This window comes from Myotis myotis, unplaced genomic scaffold, assembly GCF_014108235.1.
Source record: "Myotis myotis isolate mMyoMyo1 unplaced genomic scaffold, mMyoMyo1.p scaffold_m19_p_17, whole genome shotgun sequence".
In the NCBI taxonomy this organism is placed as follows: Eukaryota; Metazoa; Chordata; class Mammalia; order Chiroptera; family Vespertilionidae; genus Myotis; species Myotis myotis.
This window is the reverse complement of record NW_023416321.1, coordinates 3,366,122-3,379,337: the sequence shown is the minus strand read 5'-3', so window position 1 is coordinate 3,379,337 and position 13,216 is coordinate 3,366,122. Positions and strand designations below refer to the sequence as shown.

The 13,216-nt window shown below is 61.2% G+C and overlaps 1 protein-coding gene across 6 annotated transcripts in view; it reads left to right on the top strand.

Annotated features, from left to right (window-relative positions):
* Window positions 1–10,477, top strand: part of TMEM104 (transmembrane protein 104) — a 41,889-nt gene extending 31,412 nt beyond the window's left edge. For 5 of the 6 annotated variants that reach the window (XM_036338968.1, XM_036338969.1, XM_036338967.1 and 2 more), the window contains 2 exons: window positions 54–147; window positions 8,116–10,477. In XM_036338968.1, coding sequence (XP_036194861.1) covers window positions 54–147; window positions 8,116–8,876 — 855 coding nt within the window. In that variant the 3' untranslated portion in view covers window positions 8,877–10,477. The remainder of the gene's footprint in view (window positions 1–53; window positions 148–8,115) is intronic. The other variant, XM_036338965.1, reaches the window with a different exon arrangement.
* Window positions 10,478–13,216: the final 2,739 nt, after the last annotated feature.

Here is a 13,216-nt window from a genome sequence, read left to right as displayed (position 1 = left end):
GCCTGGTGCGGCCCAGCCCCTGTGTCCCTCTCACTCCTGTGTTTGTCGCCCAGGCTGTCTTCACTCTCCTCCTGGGACCCTTCACCTTCTTCGACGTCCAGAAGACCAAATACCTGCAGATCCTGACCTCCCTGATGCGATGGGTCGGTGAGTCTGACAACAGCTCCATCTCTCGCTTCTCCCCTCGGCCCTTCCTTCGCCCTCCGAGACAGCCAGGAACATGGTGCAGGTTCTGTGGGCTCCCCCCAACTTGGGACAAGGAGGGGCCGTGCTCCACCTGCCTTCCTACTGGTGGGGAAATTCAGTCCCAAAAAGTTACGTCACTTCACGATCAGGTAGTGTGGACGGAGCTGGAGCCAGGCCTGGGACTGCGGAGTCTGGGACCAGCCTCTTTCACACGCCCACGCCGATCCCTCCTCACCAACCTGGACTGGAGGCTGGACCCCTGAAGGCCTGGGTCAGGGCCCTGCTCCCTTCGGGCATGAGAGCTGTGCCATAAACCAGCGGGCGTGGCGCCCCTCCATCGCATCTCCAGCCACCAGGGTGTGAAGACCCCTCATCCACAGTGCCCTCTGACTGCCTGGCTCCCCTCTGAGCAGGAGCACTGCTTTCCTGGGTTGGGGGGTCTCCCCTTAAATCAGGTGTGTGGTGGGGTGCTCATTCATTCCTCCACTGCATCCTGCCAGCCACCCTGGCGCCCGGGCTGCTGACCACCTGGACCCAGGACAAGAGGGTGTGGGCTCCCTGCTGCCCCCTCTGCTGGCACGTGCTCTGGGACCAGTTGCACGCTTGTTTTTTTTTGTTTTAATATATATTCTTATTGATTTCAGAGAGGAAGGGAGAGAGAGAGAGAAACATTAATGATGAAAGAGAATCATTGATTGGCTGCCTGTACACCCCACACTGGGGATCGAGCCCGCAACCTGGGCATGTGCTTTGACCGGGAATCGAACCCATGACCTTCTGGTTCATGAGTTGACGCTGCAGGCTTGTTTTGATCTAAAAGCAAAACTCACTGTTGCTGTTCTGGTGGGGACTCCCCCTTCCTGTGAAAGAGGATGGTCCCAGACTCCCTCTGACCCCCATCCCCCGCTCCCTCTCCCAGGCACCACCCCTCATCGCTCCGAGATTCTGGCACCTGCAGTCCCCTGGTCCCCACTCGCGCTGACAGACCCCAGCGTAAGGGGACTTCTGCCTCACGGGAGTCCTGGCATCTTCAGCTGGAAGGGACGTGGCCGGGCTCCAGGCCAGCCCACCCTGCAGGCCATGGGGATGGGAGCTCCCGGTGGGAAGGCTCCCACGCGCTCAGAGCTGCTCAGTGGGGTTCTTAGTCAGTGCTGGGAGTTCTGCCTTGGCGTGAGCCAGACCCCCCAGCCTGTAACTTCTTCCCGCTCTTGGTCCTTCCTTGCAAGGGAATGGGCGCGGGGCTGAGTGGTCTGGAGGGTGAGCTTTGGGGCCTCTGTAACTGGATGAGCCTGTCCGTCAGCCTCCATCAAGATGAGGGACAGGAGGACACCTGGGTGACATCTGGGTGAAGCGCGATTCCTGTCTGCCCCGTCATGGGTCTGAGCTGTCCTCACCCGCAGGGTGCTGTGTACACGTTTCGTTCACAGGCCCCACAGTCCTGGGTGAAATGAACGCGACCACCTGGGGAATGAGCACGCGTTGCTTAGAACATGAGGGTCGCGCCAGCTCCAGGGCACGGTGTGGGCATGGAGCCTCCCTGGGTGCAGGAGGGATTGTGACCAAAAGTCCGGGATCAGTGGCCGTGTCTGCGAACCCTAGTGACCTTCAGAAGGAGTTTTCTCAGGAAAGCAGCGTTTGAGGAAAAACCTTCTCCCTCCTGGCCTCGCTGGCTTAATCTGCTGTCCCAGCAGCCGGGCCCGAAGTCCTAAAAACCTAGCCCCACGGCTCGGGATTGGCTGTCCCTGACGTGCTGCCTTGATGATGGAAAGGGGCTAGTTAAACGCCACCGGTGCCCGGCCCGTCTCCCTCTCATGAGGCGGCGGCAGGAGCAGGAGGTGGGGGAGGGACGCCGTGCGTTAGCTGGCATGATGGATTCCCGTGCCACCCACGAGGGGATGGCGCGGATAATGGCCGTTAATGGCCTCTGCAGCACCCCAGTGCCTGTTCAGTGTAACAGCCCTCTGTCTGATGAGCAATACGCTCATTAGAAGAGAGAAGATTGTAAGAGGGTGGGGAGGAGGCTGACTGGATATGAGGCTCCCCAGACTCGGGTCAGCACAGCCCCCACCTGCAGAGGAGAGGCAGGCCCCGGGGGCCTCCGAGGGAGTGGAAACACCCTGACACCCCCCCACCCCCCACCCCCAGCTGTTGGTGTCCTCGCACAGAGCGGAGTCGGAGGCTGGGTTGCTTTAGACAACCCACTGCTCTTTGCCAGGGCTCAGGCCACCCAGCCCGGTACCCATTCCGCCTCTTTCTCCCAACCAGGGCCCCTCCCCCAGAGCAGCAGGGTGGCTGCTGTTTGGCGCAGGGACACAGTGGGAATCCTCGGGGTCCCCACACCCTGGAGGCCCTGGCCCTCCCAGGGAGGCAGCCCCTGAAGCACAGCACAGCCGGTGGCAGTGGCCTTGAGAGGCGTTGGGCCTTGAGAGGGTTTGAGGCGGAGCCCAGCTCGTGAAGGTCACCCCCATCATGTTTGGGAGGTGACATTGTCTGGGCAGCGTCCTCTCTGCAAGTCGTTTGCCTCTTTCCTCCCCTTGATCCGAGAGATAGCCAGCAGCCTGTCCTCCAGAGGCTCTGGGTGACGGCACGGGCAGTTTTCTCCGAGACAGACCTCTGGGCTTAGGAAGTCAACCTCTCACGTAAGAGAAGGTCGCCCAGTCAAGTCTAAAATGCAGCCCAGCCGAGGGGCCCATTCCCAGCAGGCACCGCAGCCCCCGGGGCACTTCTCCTGTGGAGCTGGAGGGAGAGAGCAGCGGGCATCAGGGGGGACCGGGGACACCAAGCACCCTGGCCAGGCCGTCCCGCTGTGGGAGGGGCTGCCTGCCCCCTGGGGGTCTGCAGGCCGTTGGAAGGGGGGGCTGTGGAGGGCGTCTTCTCTAGCCTAGGTGCACCCCAGGGGAGATTTCTAGAACCCCTCAAAGGCAGTGAGCACCAAAGCCTTGTCTCTCCTCAAGTCAGCACCAAGTTGTCAGTTATATGAACTTGCTTTTCACGTTGCCTTTGAAAAGCAGCTGCGCGCCGTGGCCCCGGGACCCTCCGGCACACTCCCCCTCGTCCCTCTCCCGTCTCAGGGCCCAGGCGTCTGACCGTGAGTAAGGCGCTCAGGGTGACAGTAAGCTGGCTTGGGTTCTAGAGAAACAAAAGGGGGAAATGAGCAGCAAAGGAACTGGAAAATCATAGATGTACTGAGCCGGAAGCTTTCTTGTGCTTAATTAGGAATTTGTTCTGCCATCTGTTGAAACCCCAGGCGGGAGGACTGCAGGAGCCCGCCCCAAGCAGGCCCCGGAGCTCAGGGCCAGCCCTGCTTTCTCTGCACCCTCCGCCCTCCCTCAGCCATTAGCCGGAAGCCCCTCGCGCTGCCCCAATGGGACTGAGAGGGCTGGATGGCCTTTTCCAATAGCCACTTGTCGGCGAAAATGTCAGAACACGTAGGACAGGCACCAACCAGTGCTGATGCATTTCTTTTGCTCCCCACACAAGTCCTGGGGAGACGGGGCTGGTCCGTCTGGCAGACCCAGGCTGCAGATGCCTCTGAATTCACCCGTGCAAGGAGGGTCTCCGGTGGCCATACGGTCACTCACCCCCGGCAGCTGCTTCAGGTCAGCCACAGGCTCCCGGGCACACAGCATGGGCTCCGGCCCGGGTGCCACCCCTGCCAGCCTCTCCCTCTGCACCTCCCCCCCGTGTGCGCTTCCTGAACAGGCCAGCGCTGGTCCCCGGGGCAACCCCAGTGCCCTGGAGGAGGCCTGAGCCCCAGAGAAAGGAGAGGCAGCCCCCACACAGAGGTGCCGGAGGCTTCCTCTGTAGCTCCTCCCGTTCTCCCTGTCAGTGGCCAGCAGACCAGGGTCACTCAGAGAGCCGCAGCCCAAAGTGCTGTCCTTCGTGCCCCCAGGCCCAGCGGCTGTGGCTTTAGAGCCCACGCCCCAAGCCACTCAAATGATGAGTGTAGACCAAGCGTGTCAGACTCGCGGCCCGCAGGCAGCGTGCCTCGTGTATGTGGCCCGTGTTAGCCTTTGAGTTTGTCATGCTTGGTGTAGACCTTTCCCGCCTGGGACACTGGCTGGGAGTGTCACTCCTTCACTCCCATTACCAGCTTCCCCCAGAGACGCCAGCAGACGCCTCCCAGCTGGGGACACGGACAGCTGGCTCTGCTCAGGGCGCCCCATTTGGCGTTATTAAAACACTGATTCTTTCTAATAAGCACTGCTCTGCAGCGCGGCTGCCCTCCTCGGTCTGGGTCTGGGCTGCTGGGACCCACAGGGCTGCCTTCCCTCTGATTGTGTATTCAGAGCAGCCACCACGCATGGTGCTCGTCTCCTCTCTCCTCCCTCCTCCGTCTCCTCCTCTCAAAGTGGGTCAGGCATCCTCCCCGCGAGCCGGCGAGCGTCCGCAGATCAACCTGGGCTGCCTTGGGAAGTTCCTCGGCCCTGCCCTCCCACCCGCCCTGGCAGGTGCCCCATATTTGTCCTCTAGTCCGAGGGGGGCGGGGGGTGTAACTTGGTGGCCCAAGTGGCAGAAGGTCTCCTCCTGGGGACCTTCACCCAGGAGGGAACATAGGGCTCTGGTTTCACCTGTCCCCAGAATGATCTGTGGCCGCGTGCTGACCCCCCTGCAGATCCCTGACGATCTCAGCGGAGTGTCTCCTGCTGGGACTGCTCTGATCTGTCACCACCAGCCGCCGGGGTCTCTGTCGGGGCCATCTGTTCACATCCTGTTGGTTCCGCACGCCAGCGTGGTGCACGAATTCCTTCACAGCCTCTCCCTCCGCGCGTGCTCCTCAGAGGGCAGGGAAGGACCCCCTTCCAAAGTGAGGATACCCACCAGCCCCTCTGGGCCACCGTCCAGGGCTCTCCTGGGCCCTGGAGCATCCAGCTTCTCTGGTCACACAGCCCATGGAGGGGATCCAGGAAAACCTTTATGTGTATATTTCATTTTGGTCTTAATTTTATTCTTAGTTTTTGAAAGTTCTCTCTGTAAACGCAGAGGTCAGTTTAAAGGAGAGGAACCCTGGGTTTCTATCTTAAGGCTCTTGGGGTAGAATAGACACGTAATTAAAGTTTGGTGAGGCGTAGGCATCGTGCCAGAAGTGAGCCTTTTCCTTAGCAGCAGGACCAGCCTCCGAGCTCTGCCTGGCATTCCCCCCCGCCCCGCACCCCCTCCCCAGCAGCCCTGGTTGTTGGCAGCTCTGCTGTGTGAGTGGCTGAGACTGGCTGAGACGTGCGCTGATGGCAGGAGGACTCCTTCTCTGCCCAGGAAGTTGATGGGCCAGCTGTCAGGACAGGGGCAAGGGAAGGGAAGATAAGGCCCCAGTAGCTGATGGGGTGAGGCATCTGACCAACAGTAGGTACAGGGGTGCCTCTGCAATGCTGGGCTTTACACGGACCCGGGCAGCTGCAGCCTCGGACGGTCCGGCAGCCACATACGTCTGCAGAGCCAGTGTGGCCCATAGCAGGCCCAGGGCCTGGGAATTGACATTCAGCTCAGGGGATTCCAGGGACTGCATCAAGCCCCCCCCACCCCCCCTCCGGCCTGGCATTCTCTCTGATCCAGCGGCTGCTTAAGAGCCGTCTTAGCTCAGGCCACCATAACATTCCACCACAAGCTGGCGGCTTCAACAACAGAAGTGTGTTTTCTCAGTTCTGGAAGCTGGGAGCCTAAGATCAAGGTGCTGGCAGGGTTGGTATCTGGGGAGGCCTCTTTTTCTGACTTGTCGACGACCACCTTCTCGCTGTGTCCTCATGTGGCCTCTCCGTGCAGGGAGAGAGCAGCTGGCGTCTCTTCCTTCTCTCATAGCACCGGTCCTGTCAGATTAGGGCCACCCCTATGGCCTCATTCCACCTTTCTTACCTCCTTCTAGGCCCCATCTGCAGGTACAGTCACCCGGGGGGTCAGGGCTTCGACACAGAATTGTGAGGAGACCATTCATAACAAGAGGAGTCGGCTGACAGCCTGTAGGAGAGGTGACAGTGCCAGGTTTTCGTTTCCAACCTCAGGAAGATTAGTCCGCCGGCGGCCAGAGGCCCCTCGGCCCATCTCCCGGCGATGACAGACGGAGCGGGCTGTGACAGCCGGGGATGAAAAATGGAGACCCTCCCCTCCCCAGCGCCGCGGGCACGATGCGGAGAGTTGAAGGATGAAGAGGCCCGAACTCTTGATCCCCTACTTAAGACTTGATTGCCTCAGAGACGCCAACGCCTGCCCTTTATCAGCAGCCTCCTCCCGACATTCGGAGGGGAGGCTCTGCGCTGAGTCCTTCGGGATAAATAATGTAGCCGCAGAGCAGAGTCTCCGGCCTGCAGCTTCGTTATGGCAACATCCCTCTCTGCTTCCGGGTGAGGAGGAGGAGGAGGAGGGAGCTGGAGCCCTCCAGAAGCTCAGGGCTGACCCAGCATGGGCTACGAGGGGGGTCAGGTTCAGCAGAAGCCCACGTGGTCCCTTTTTGTGGGTTATTCATACAGCAAGACCAGCCATCTCTGAAGATCTTCAGAAACCTGCTTCATAAACTGGTTTATCTCCAAGAAGCAGAGCCCAGCCAGGGCTGCCCAGCCAGCCCACAAGCCAGTTTCCGCCTGCGTTTCTTACAACCTCTTGGAGATTTAGGGCCGAGAAGCACAAGCCAGCATCCCGGCCGGAGAGCCGTGATTGGGAGACACTCGCATCCGACAACCACTTCTGCCTCCCACGTGCTCACCACTCCAGAGCCTGAGGCCACGGCCAGCAAGAACCAAGCGGGTTCTGCACTGGCCTCTTTCCGAGTTGGGGCTGACCTTGGCCCAGGCCGGGAGGAGCACCAGGTCACGAGGGGACACCCCGAGACGGAGGGCACAGCAGGATCTGAATCTCGCCTTACAGCGGCTGTCCCCTTTGCTCTGACCCCAGTGCCCTGCCTGTGGCGACAGCATCAGCTGCAGCCTCTTGAATAGCTAATCACCAGGCAGCCAGGCCCGGTCTCCCCGGTCTCCCCGGTCTCCCCGCTGCAGCCGCCCGACTGCTCAGCTCAGCTTTATAATCCTTTCTGGCCGAGGACAGACTCCTGGCACAGGGAACTCCACCTCCACCCCCTCCGGCCTTCCCCCGGCCCACCCTCACATCCTGGCCCTGTGCGCACCCCCAAAATAACGAGGCAGACGCCGGGGTCCTGGGCATCCTGTGGAGCGGGGAGGCCCCAAGGGTGTCCTGTCACAGGCCCCCCGGCCCCTCGAGGGTTAAGCCAGCGGCAGCTCCTGGGCTGCGACCTCTAGAGAGGAAGAGGAAGTGGCTGCCGTTCCCCTTGACTGACCAGAGCTGGCGAGATTGGTGGTGTCCCTGGGGCAGCGAGAGTCGCAGGCCCTCAGTGGCGGGAGTGAGCGGCAGGGCAGGCACTGGGGTGGGCTGAGAGTCTGAAACAAATCATTTTATTTATTGGCAATTTTCATAGGCCTGTCCCCTCGCCCCCTCCTTCCTCCTATCCCCGATGGTGGCAGGCAGCTCTGATTTAAAGTAATGGATGGTGTCCCTGTCGGTTCCACTTACCAGTGTCATTGTGGGAAGGCAGAGCGAGGGTCACCCTGGCTTCCTGTGAGTCCCAGCAAAGGGAGCCGGGTGTGCAGAGACCACAGCCTCCACCCGGGGGAGCTCAGAGCCCCTGAGGGGCCAGCTGGCAGCCCACTGCTCCCTTATGCCTGTGTCAGTCACCAAGAAAGGGCAGGTGTCACCCTGGGCTTTACCTGCTGGTGTGGGAGGTGAACAGGACATGGGGAGGGGACGCCCAGTGCATTCATAAGATCCATAGCAACTGCTGACCTGCTTCAAATGTGGCTGTCAGGGTCACGTGCATTGAACAGTTCTTGCTCCTGGGGCTCCAATCCCTTAGGGGTGCCCCCAGACCAGACACTGTCGGGTGGGCTGCCTCCTCTGCTGCTGACACCCTCTCGTTTGTTTGTTTTGCAGCTTTCGCCATCATGATCGTGCTGGCCCTGGTCCGCATCGGACGCGGGCGCGGGGAGGGGCACCCGCCCCTGGCCGACCTCTCCGGGGTCCGGAACCTGTTCGGGGTGTGCGTGTACTCCTTCATGTGCCAGCACTCCCTGCCGTCCCTCCTCACGCCCGTCTCCTCCAAGCGCCACCTCACGCGCCTCGTCCTCCTGGACTACGTGCTGATCCTGGCCTTCTACGGCCTCCTCTCCTTCACCGCCATCTTCTCCTTCCGCGGCGACAGCCTCCTGGACATGTACACCCTCAACTTCGCGAGCTGCGACATCGTGAGCGTGGCCGCGGTGCGCTTCTTCCTGGGCCTCTTCCCCGTCTTCACCATCAGCACCAACTTCCCCATCATCGCCGTGACCCTGCGCAACAACTGGAAGACGCTCTTCCACCGCGAGGGCGGCACGTACCCCTGGGTGGTGGACCGCGTGGTGTTCCCCACCATCACCCTGGTGCCCCCGGTGCTGGTGGCCTTCTGCACCCACGACCTGGAGTCCCTGGTGGGCATCACGGGGGCCTACGCAGGCACGGGCATCCAGTACGTGATCCCCGCCTTCCTGGTGTACCTCTGCCGCAAGGACACCCAGCTGGCCCTCGGCCCCCGGGCCGCCAACAAGCACAGGTCCCCGTTCCACCACACCTTCTGGGTGGGCTTCGTGCTGCTCTGGGCTTTCTCCTGCTTCTTCTTCGTCACCGCCAACATCATCCTCAGTGAGACCAAGATCTGATGGCGGGCATGTCTGCTGACGAGAGGGGTGGGGGCCCCGCCGCGTCCCCCGCCTGCAGAGACCGTGTCCAGTTGCCTCCCAGGTCTCCCTCCACAGGGTGGGTGAGGCCAGGCTCTGGGAGGGGACCCTGCACATCTAGCTGGGATCACCCCACTCCAGCTTCCTTCCGCCCAGCCTGCACCTCACTGCACAAGGCTCTCCCAGACTCCAGGACCGGCTCCCGGAGTCACCCCCTGCTTTACACACACGCCCCATCACCCCGCCATGGGCGGGCTCCTCTCCCTGCTCCGTGGAGACGCAGCGCTGGCACTGCCACTATTTATACTAGTCTCCCTGTCCCCTACTCCCAGCCCTCCCGCCTCCTGGTCTGGGAAATCCACTTCATAGACGCTGCCTCCTCAGGATGAACCCCGGGCCCCAGCCCCCCTCCCCACTGGGCCTGCCAGTGACTCCTCGGGGAGGGCCTGGCCCGCCCTGATGACAAGAACAGGAGGTGCTGATGGGCACCAGGTTCCCCAGACCAGGGCTGTGAGGCCCCTGCTGTGGGCACCAGCTCCTGCTCGGGGCTCCTGAGCCACCACAGCACAGAGCAGCCCTCCCACAGGCGCAGCAGCACGTACAGATTTAGAGCCCAGAGCTGTGACCCCTGGAAGGGTCCTCTGCTCTCTGACTGCCCTGCTGGGGCGCTCGGGGCCTCCTGCAGGGCAGGGGGCAGTGTGTAAGGGCCAGTAACGGGGAGCTAGCCCCACCACCACAGCTGCGACTTGGGGGCACCACGGCATGTAGCAGTGTGTGGCCTCTGTGGTCCACCCTGTAGGCAGCCAGGCCTGCCCGGCCCCTGCCCCTGCCCCGGCACTGACGGTGCCAGGCTGTGGGTGCTCAGTGCTCACACACTGCATGTCCCTTGGGCGCCATGGGGTGAGCTGGAGCACAGGCCACCGTTCCCATGGAGGGACGGCCGGGGTCCCACCCACCTCCCCGCCGTCATGCATGCACCTCCGGGCAGCCTTCCCGGAGCAGGTGACTGATGAACTCTGCATTTCAATGTGCCTTCTGCTTCAGGCCTGGGCTCCTCTGACCTTCCTGCTGCCCCCGCCCTGGGCCTGCCCTCACCTGTCCCGGAGCCCCGGCAGCTGGGCCAGGAGCTGCCTCTGAGCGGGGCTCTCAGGCCCCTGCCCCTTTCTCTCGATTTCAGTGCCTTGCTCAGCCCTCATGAGGGAACTTCCGCTGCCTCCCCCGCATTGCACCAGCTTTGTATCGTGGACAGAGTGGCGACACTGGGTGTCCTGGGGCCCGTGGTGGTCTTAGGGGCAAAAGGACACGGAGTCCACTGGCAGCACTAGCCCCCACCTTTGGCCCAGCCTGTGAGAACCCTGTGACCCACTTTCTCACTGTGGTCCCACGTCTTCCGATCTCATCTTGTCCCCGTGTGTCATCGTTTTCCATTCACCTCCATCTGCCGTTGTGGCTTCTTTCCAGGAGGCCTGGCCTGAGGTGGGCAGAGCAGGGAGAGCCTTGAGGTTGACCAGCCCGGTGGTGCCGGGCCTCCCTGGAGCTGCCCCGCTGCTGACAACTCAATTAAAACATCTGGACTTACCTTCTCCGTTGCGTTTCCTTTTGCTTAAGGACAAAGCAAATTAAATCACCCTGCTTCCCCGGCGCCACCCCAAATTCTGGATGTGAGTGTATTAGCGTCATAAAGCCCAGGTTGATTTATGTGGCAATCTGGAGCCACAGCGGTGGAGTCTGTTGGCCGCAGTTCCCTCCACGCCAGGCAGCCCCGTCCTGGAGGGAATTGGCCCGAGGTGACCACATCACTGATAGCAAGCCGGGTGCACCCCACTGCCACTGTCTGGGCTCCGAGTCCTGCTCTCTGTGCCGAGGTCAGATGGGGTCACAGAGCCACGGGGCCCGGTGGAGGGAGAGGACACGTCCCAGGGGATGCTTGCTCACCGTGTGCATCAAGCACATTTGTCACATCTGCTGGGTGAGGCGGGCAGTTGGGTCATGGTTTCCACTTTCTAGAAGGGCCCCAGGGGGTCGGGGGTGGGAGGGCAGAAGAGGAGGCCGGCCCGGCCTGGCCCAGGTGCAAGCTTCACTGTGGAGGAGACTGAAGACTCCACAGCCTTCACACAACATCCTCTGCCCACCGGCCCCGAGGTCAGGCCAGGCCAAGGTGGGAGCTGGCGTTCTCTGCCCCGTCCCCTGCCGAAGCCCTGGAGCTCCATGCCAGCAGCTCCTGCTGCTCCCTCACCTGCGGCCAGAGAGGCCGCTTCGGGCGTATGGACGGGGCAGGTGGCCGGCTGGGAGGCCCTGCTGAGCGGTGGAAGGTGGGCAGTGGGCGCCTTGCCAGGCCCTTAGTCACACAGCTGTTCTCGCCACAGGGGCTGGGAGCAGCCCCAGCAACAGGCTGAGGCTAAGCCCACAGAGATAAGGACAGGGCTGCCCCTCAGAGGGAACCAGCCGAGGGCGAGAACCGAGCAGTGCCAGGCTCTAGGGCTGGGAGATGGGGACGCGGGCACCAGGCCTGCCAGGGGCTTGGGTCCTGAGCAGGACTGAGGCCTGGCCCCGCCATGCTCATGGCCGCTGGAAAGCCTCTTCCAAGGCCGAATTCAGGGCTGCGGGGGCCACAGACCCCAGACTCGCTGAGAACGCCCTGTTAGGGTCCCCAGGCACCTGTTGGTTTCATAGCCTCCTAATTAGTCAAGTGTCTTCTGGTGACAGCTGCCTGCTACAGTTCAGAAACGGGCACTGAATTCTCGGGATCTAGGGGGCTTTGGGAGGGCGTGGTCTCTGGATCCCCAACCCCAGGAAACTTGACAGCCGTCTCCTTTCAAAGAGCCAGGCTGGGAAGGGAACCAAGGCCTGTACTCACCGCCTCCCACAACCACATCAAAACTACAACTAAAATACAGGACAACCATCATTCAGAACCGCCGTAGAGCCGGCGGAACGGAAGCTCTACAACTAGAGAAGAAAAGGAGAAAGCACTTCAAGACCGGTGGGAGGGGCGGAGCCCCGGAACCGGCTGGTCTGACCCCCTCATGCGCCTTTTTCTAATTGGGAGGGAGGTCGTCTATGCAGAGGCCCCCCATGAGGAGCAAGCGGTCCGAACCCCACACCAGCCCCCCAGCCCAGGCTCCCAGAGCTGGGAAATGAAGTCCCCGTAACTACAGGCTGAAAAAACCAGCAGGGCCGAAACCGGTTTGGCTCAGTGGATACAGCGTCGGCCTGCGGACTGAAAGGTCCCAGGTTCGATTCCGGTCAAGGGCATGTACCTGGGTTGCGGGCACATCCCCAGTGGGAGATGTGCAGGAGGCAGCTGATTGATGTTTCTCATCGATGTTTCTAACTCCCTATCTCTCTCCCTTCCTCTCTGTAAAAAAATCAATAAAATATATTTAAAAAAAAAAAAAACCAGCAGGGATTTGGGGGCTGAGAGACACGGAGGCTGCTGGAGACAGCTGTTCCTTTTAAAGGGCTGGCACATGAGCTGAACTTACAAGGTCCCGCTTCCTCTGAGCTCCAGCACCAGGGCGAGGCTCTGGAGAACCCAGACACAAACAGGGAGGAACTAGATTGGCATCAGGGCAGGAACTCGGGTGCGGCTTTCTCCCAGATGGAGATGCTCCCAGAGGTCATTGTTCCTGTGCTAGGACCTCCCAGGTCTCAGGGCTGACTGGCAGCCATCTCTGTTTGCTCTGCCCTGGTGACTCCCTGAGACCCCGCCCCACCCAATTTACAGCCCCACCCAACCTGTTTGCATATGACTGGCCTAGCCTTGCTCAGGCTTCGACTGCTGAAACCTCTAAACAAGCTGCAGCTGGCTCAGCGCGCCCCAAGCCGATCAGTAAAAGGCCCAGGACCCAGCACTAGCAGGAGCCTGCCTTGCTTCCCAGCTGGGCCTCCTCTGGGCACCTCCAAGCCCAATACAAATAGCTCCTGTAGGGCGGCCCCAGGCAGGGGCTGACTGCACCTCCCTGGAGGCCCTAGAGCCGGTGCACCCCGCGGACAGCTTCAGACCATAGCAGGTTACAGCTCTACACGTCCATGAGTGACACACTCAAGGGGCAGACTCAGTGATCACCAAAGTCCCACTGAAGCAAGTCCTGCCTCATAGAGGTGTTTCCTACACAGCAGCGCTCCCACTGTAGCTGCAACTGGTCCTCACAGCCGCCAGTTCCTCCCAGTGACACCAACAGCAATCAAGGCTCAACGACAAGACTGTGTACACAGCCCACACAGGGACTTTCAAGGATCTTAGTGAGAATGTCAAAGACATGAGAAAGAACCAGTCAGAAATGAAGCAAGCACTAACTGAAATAAAGAATAACTTACAG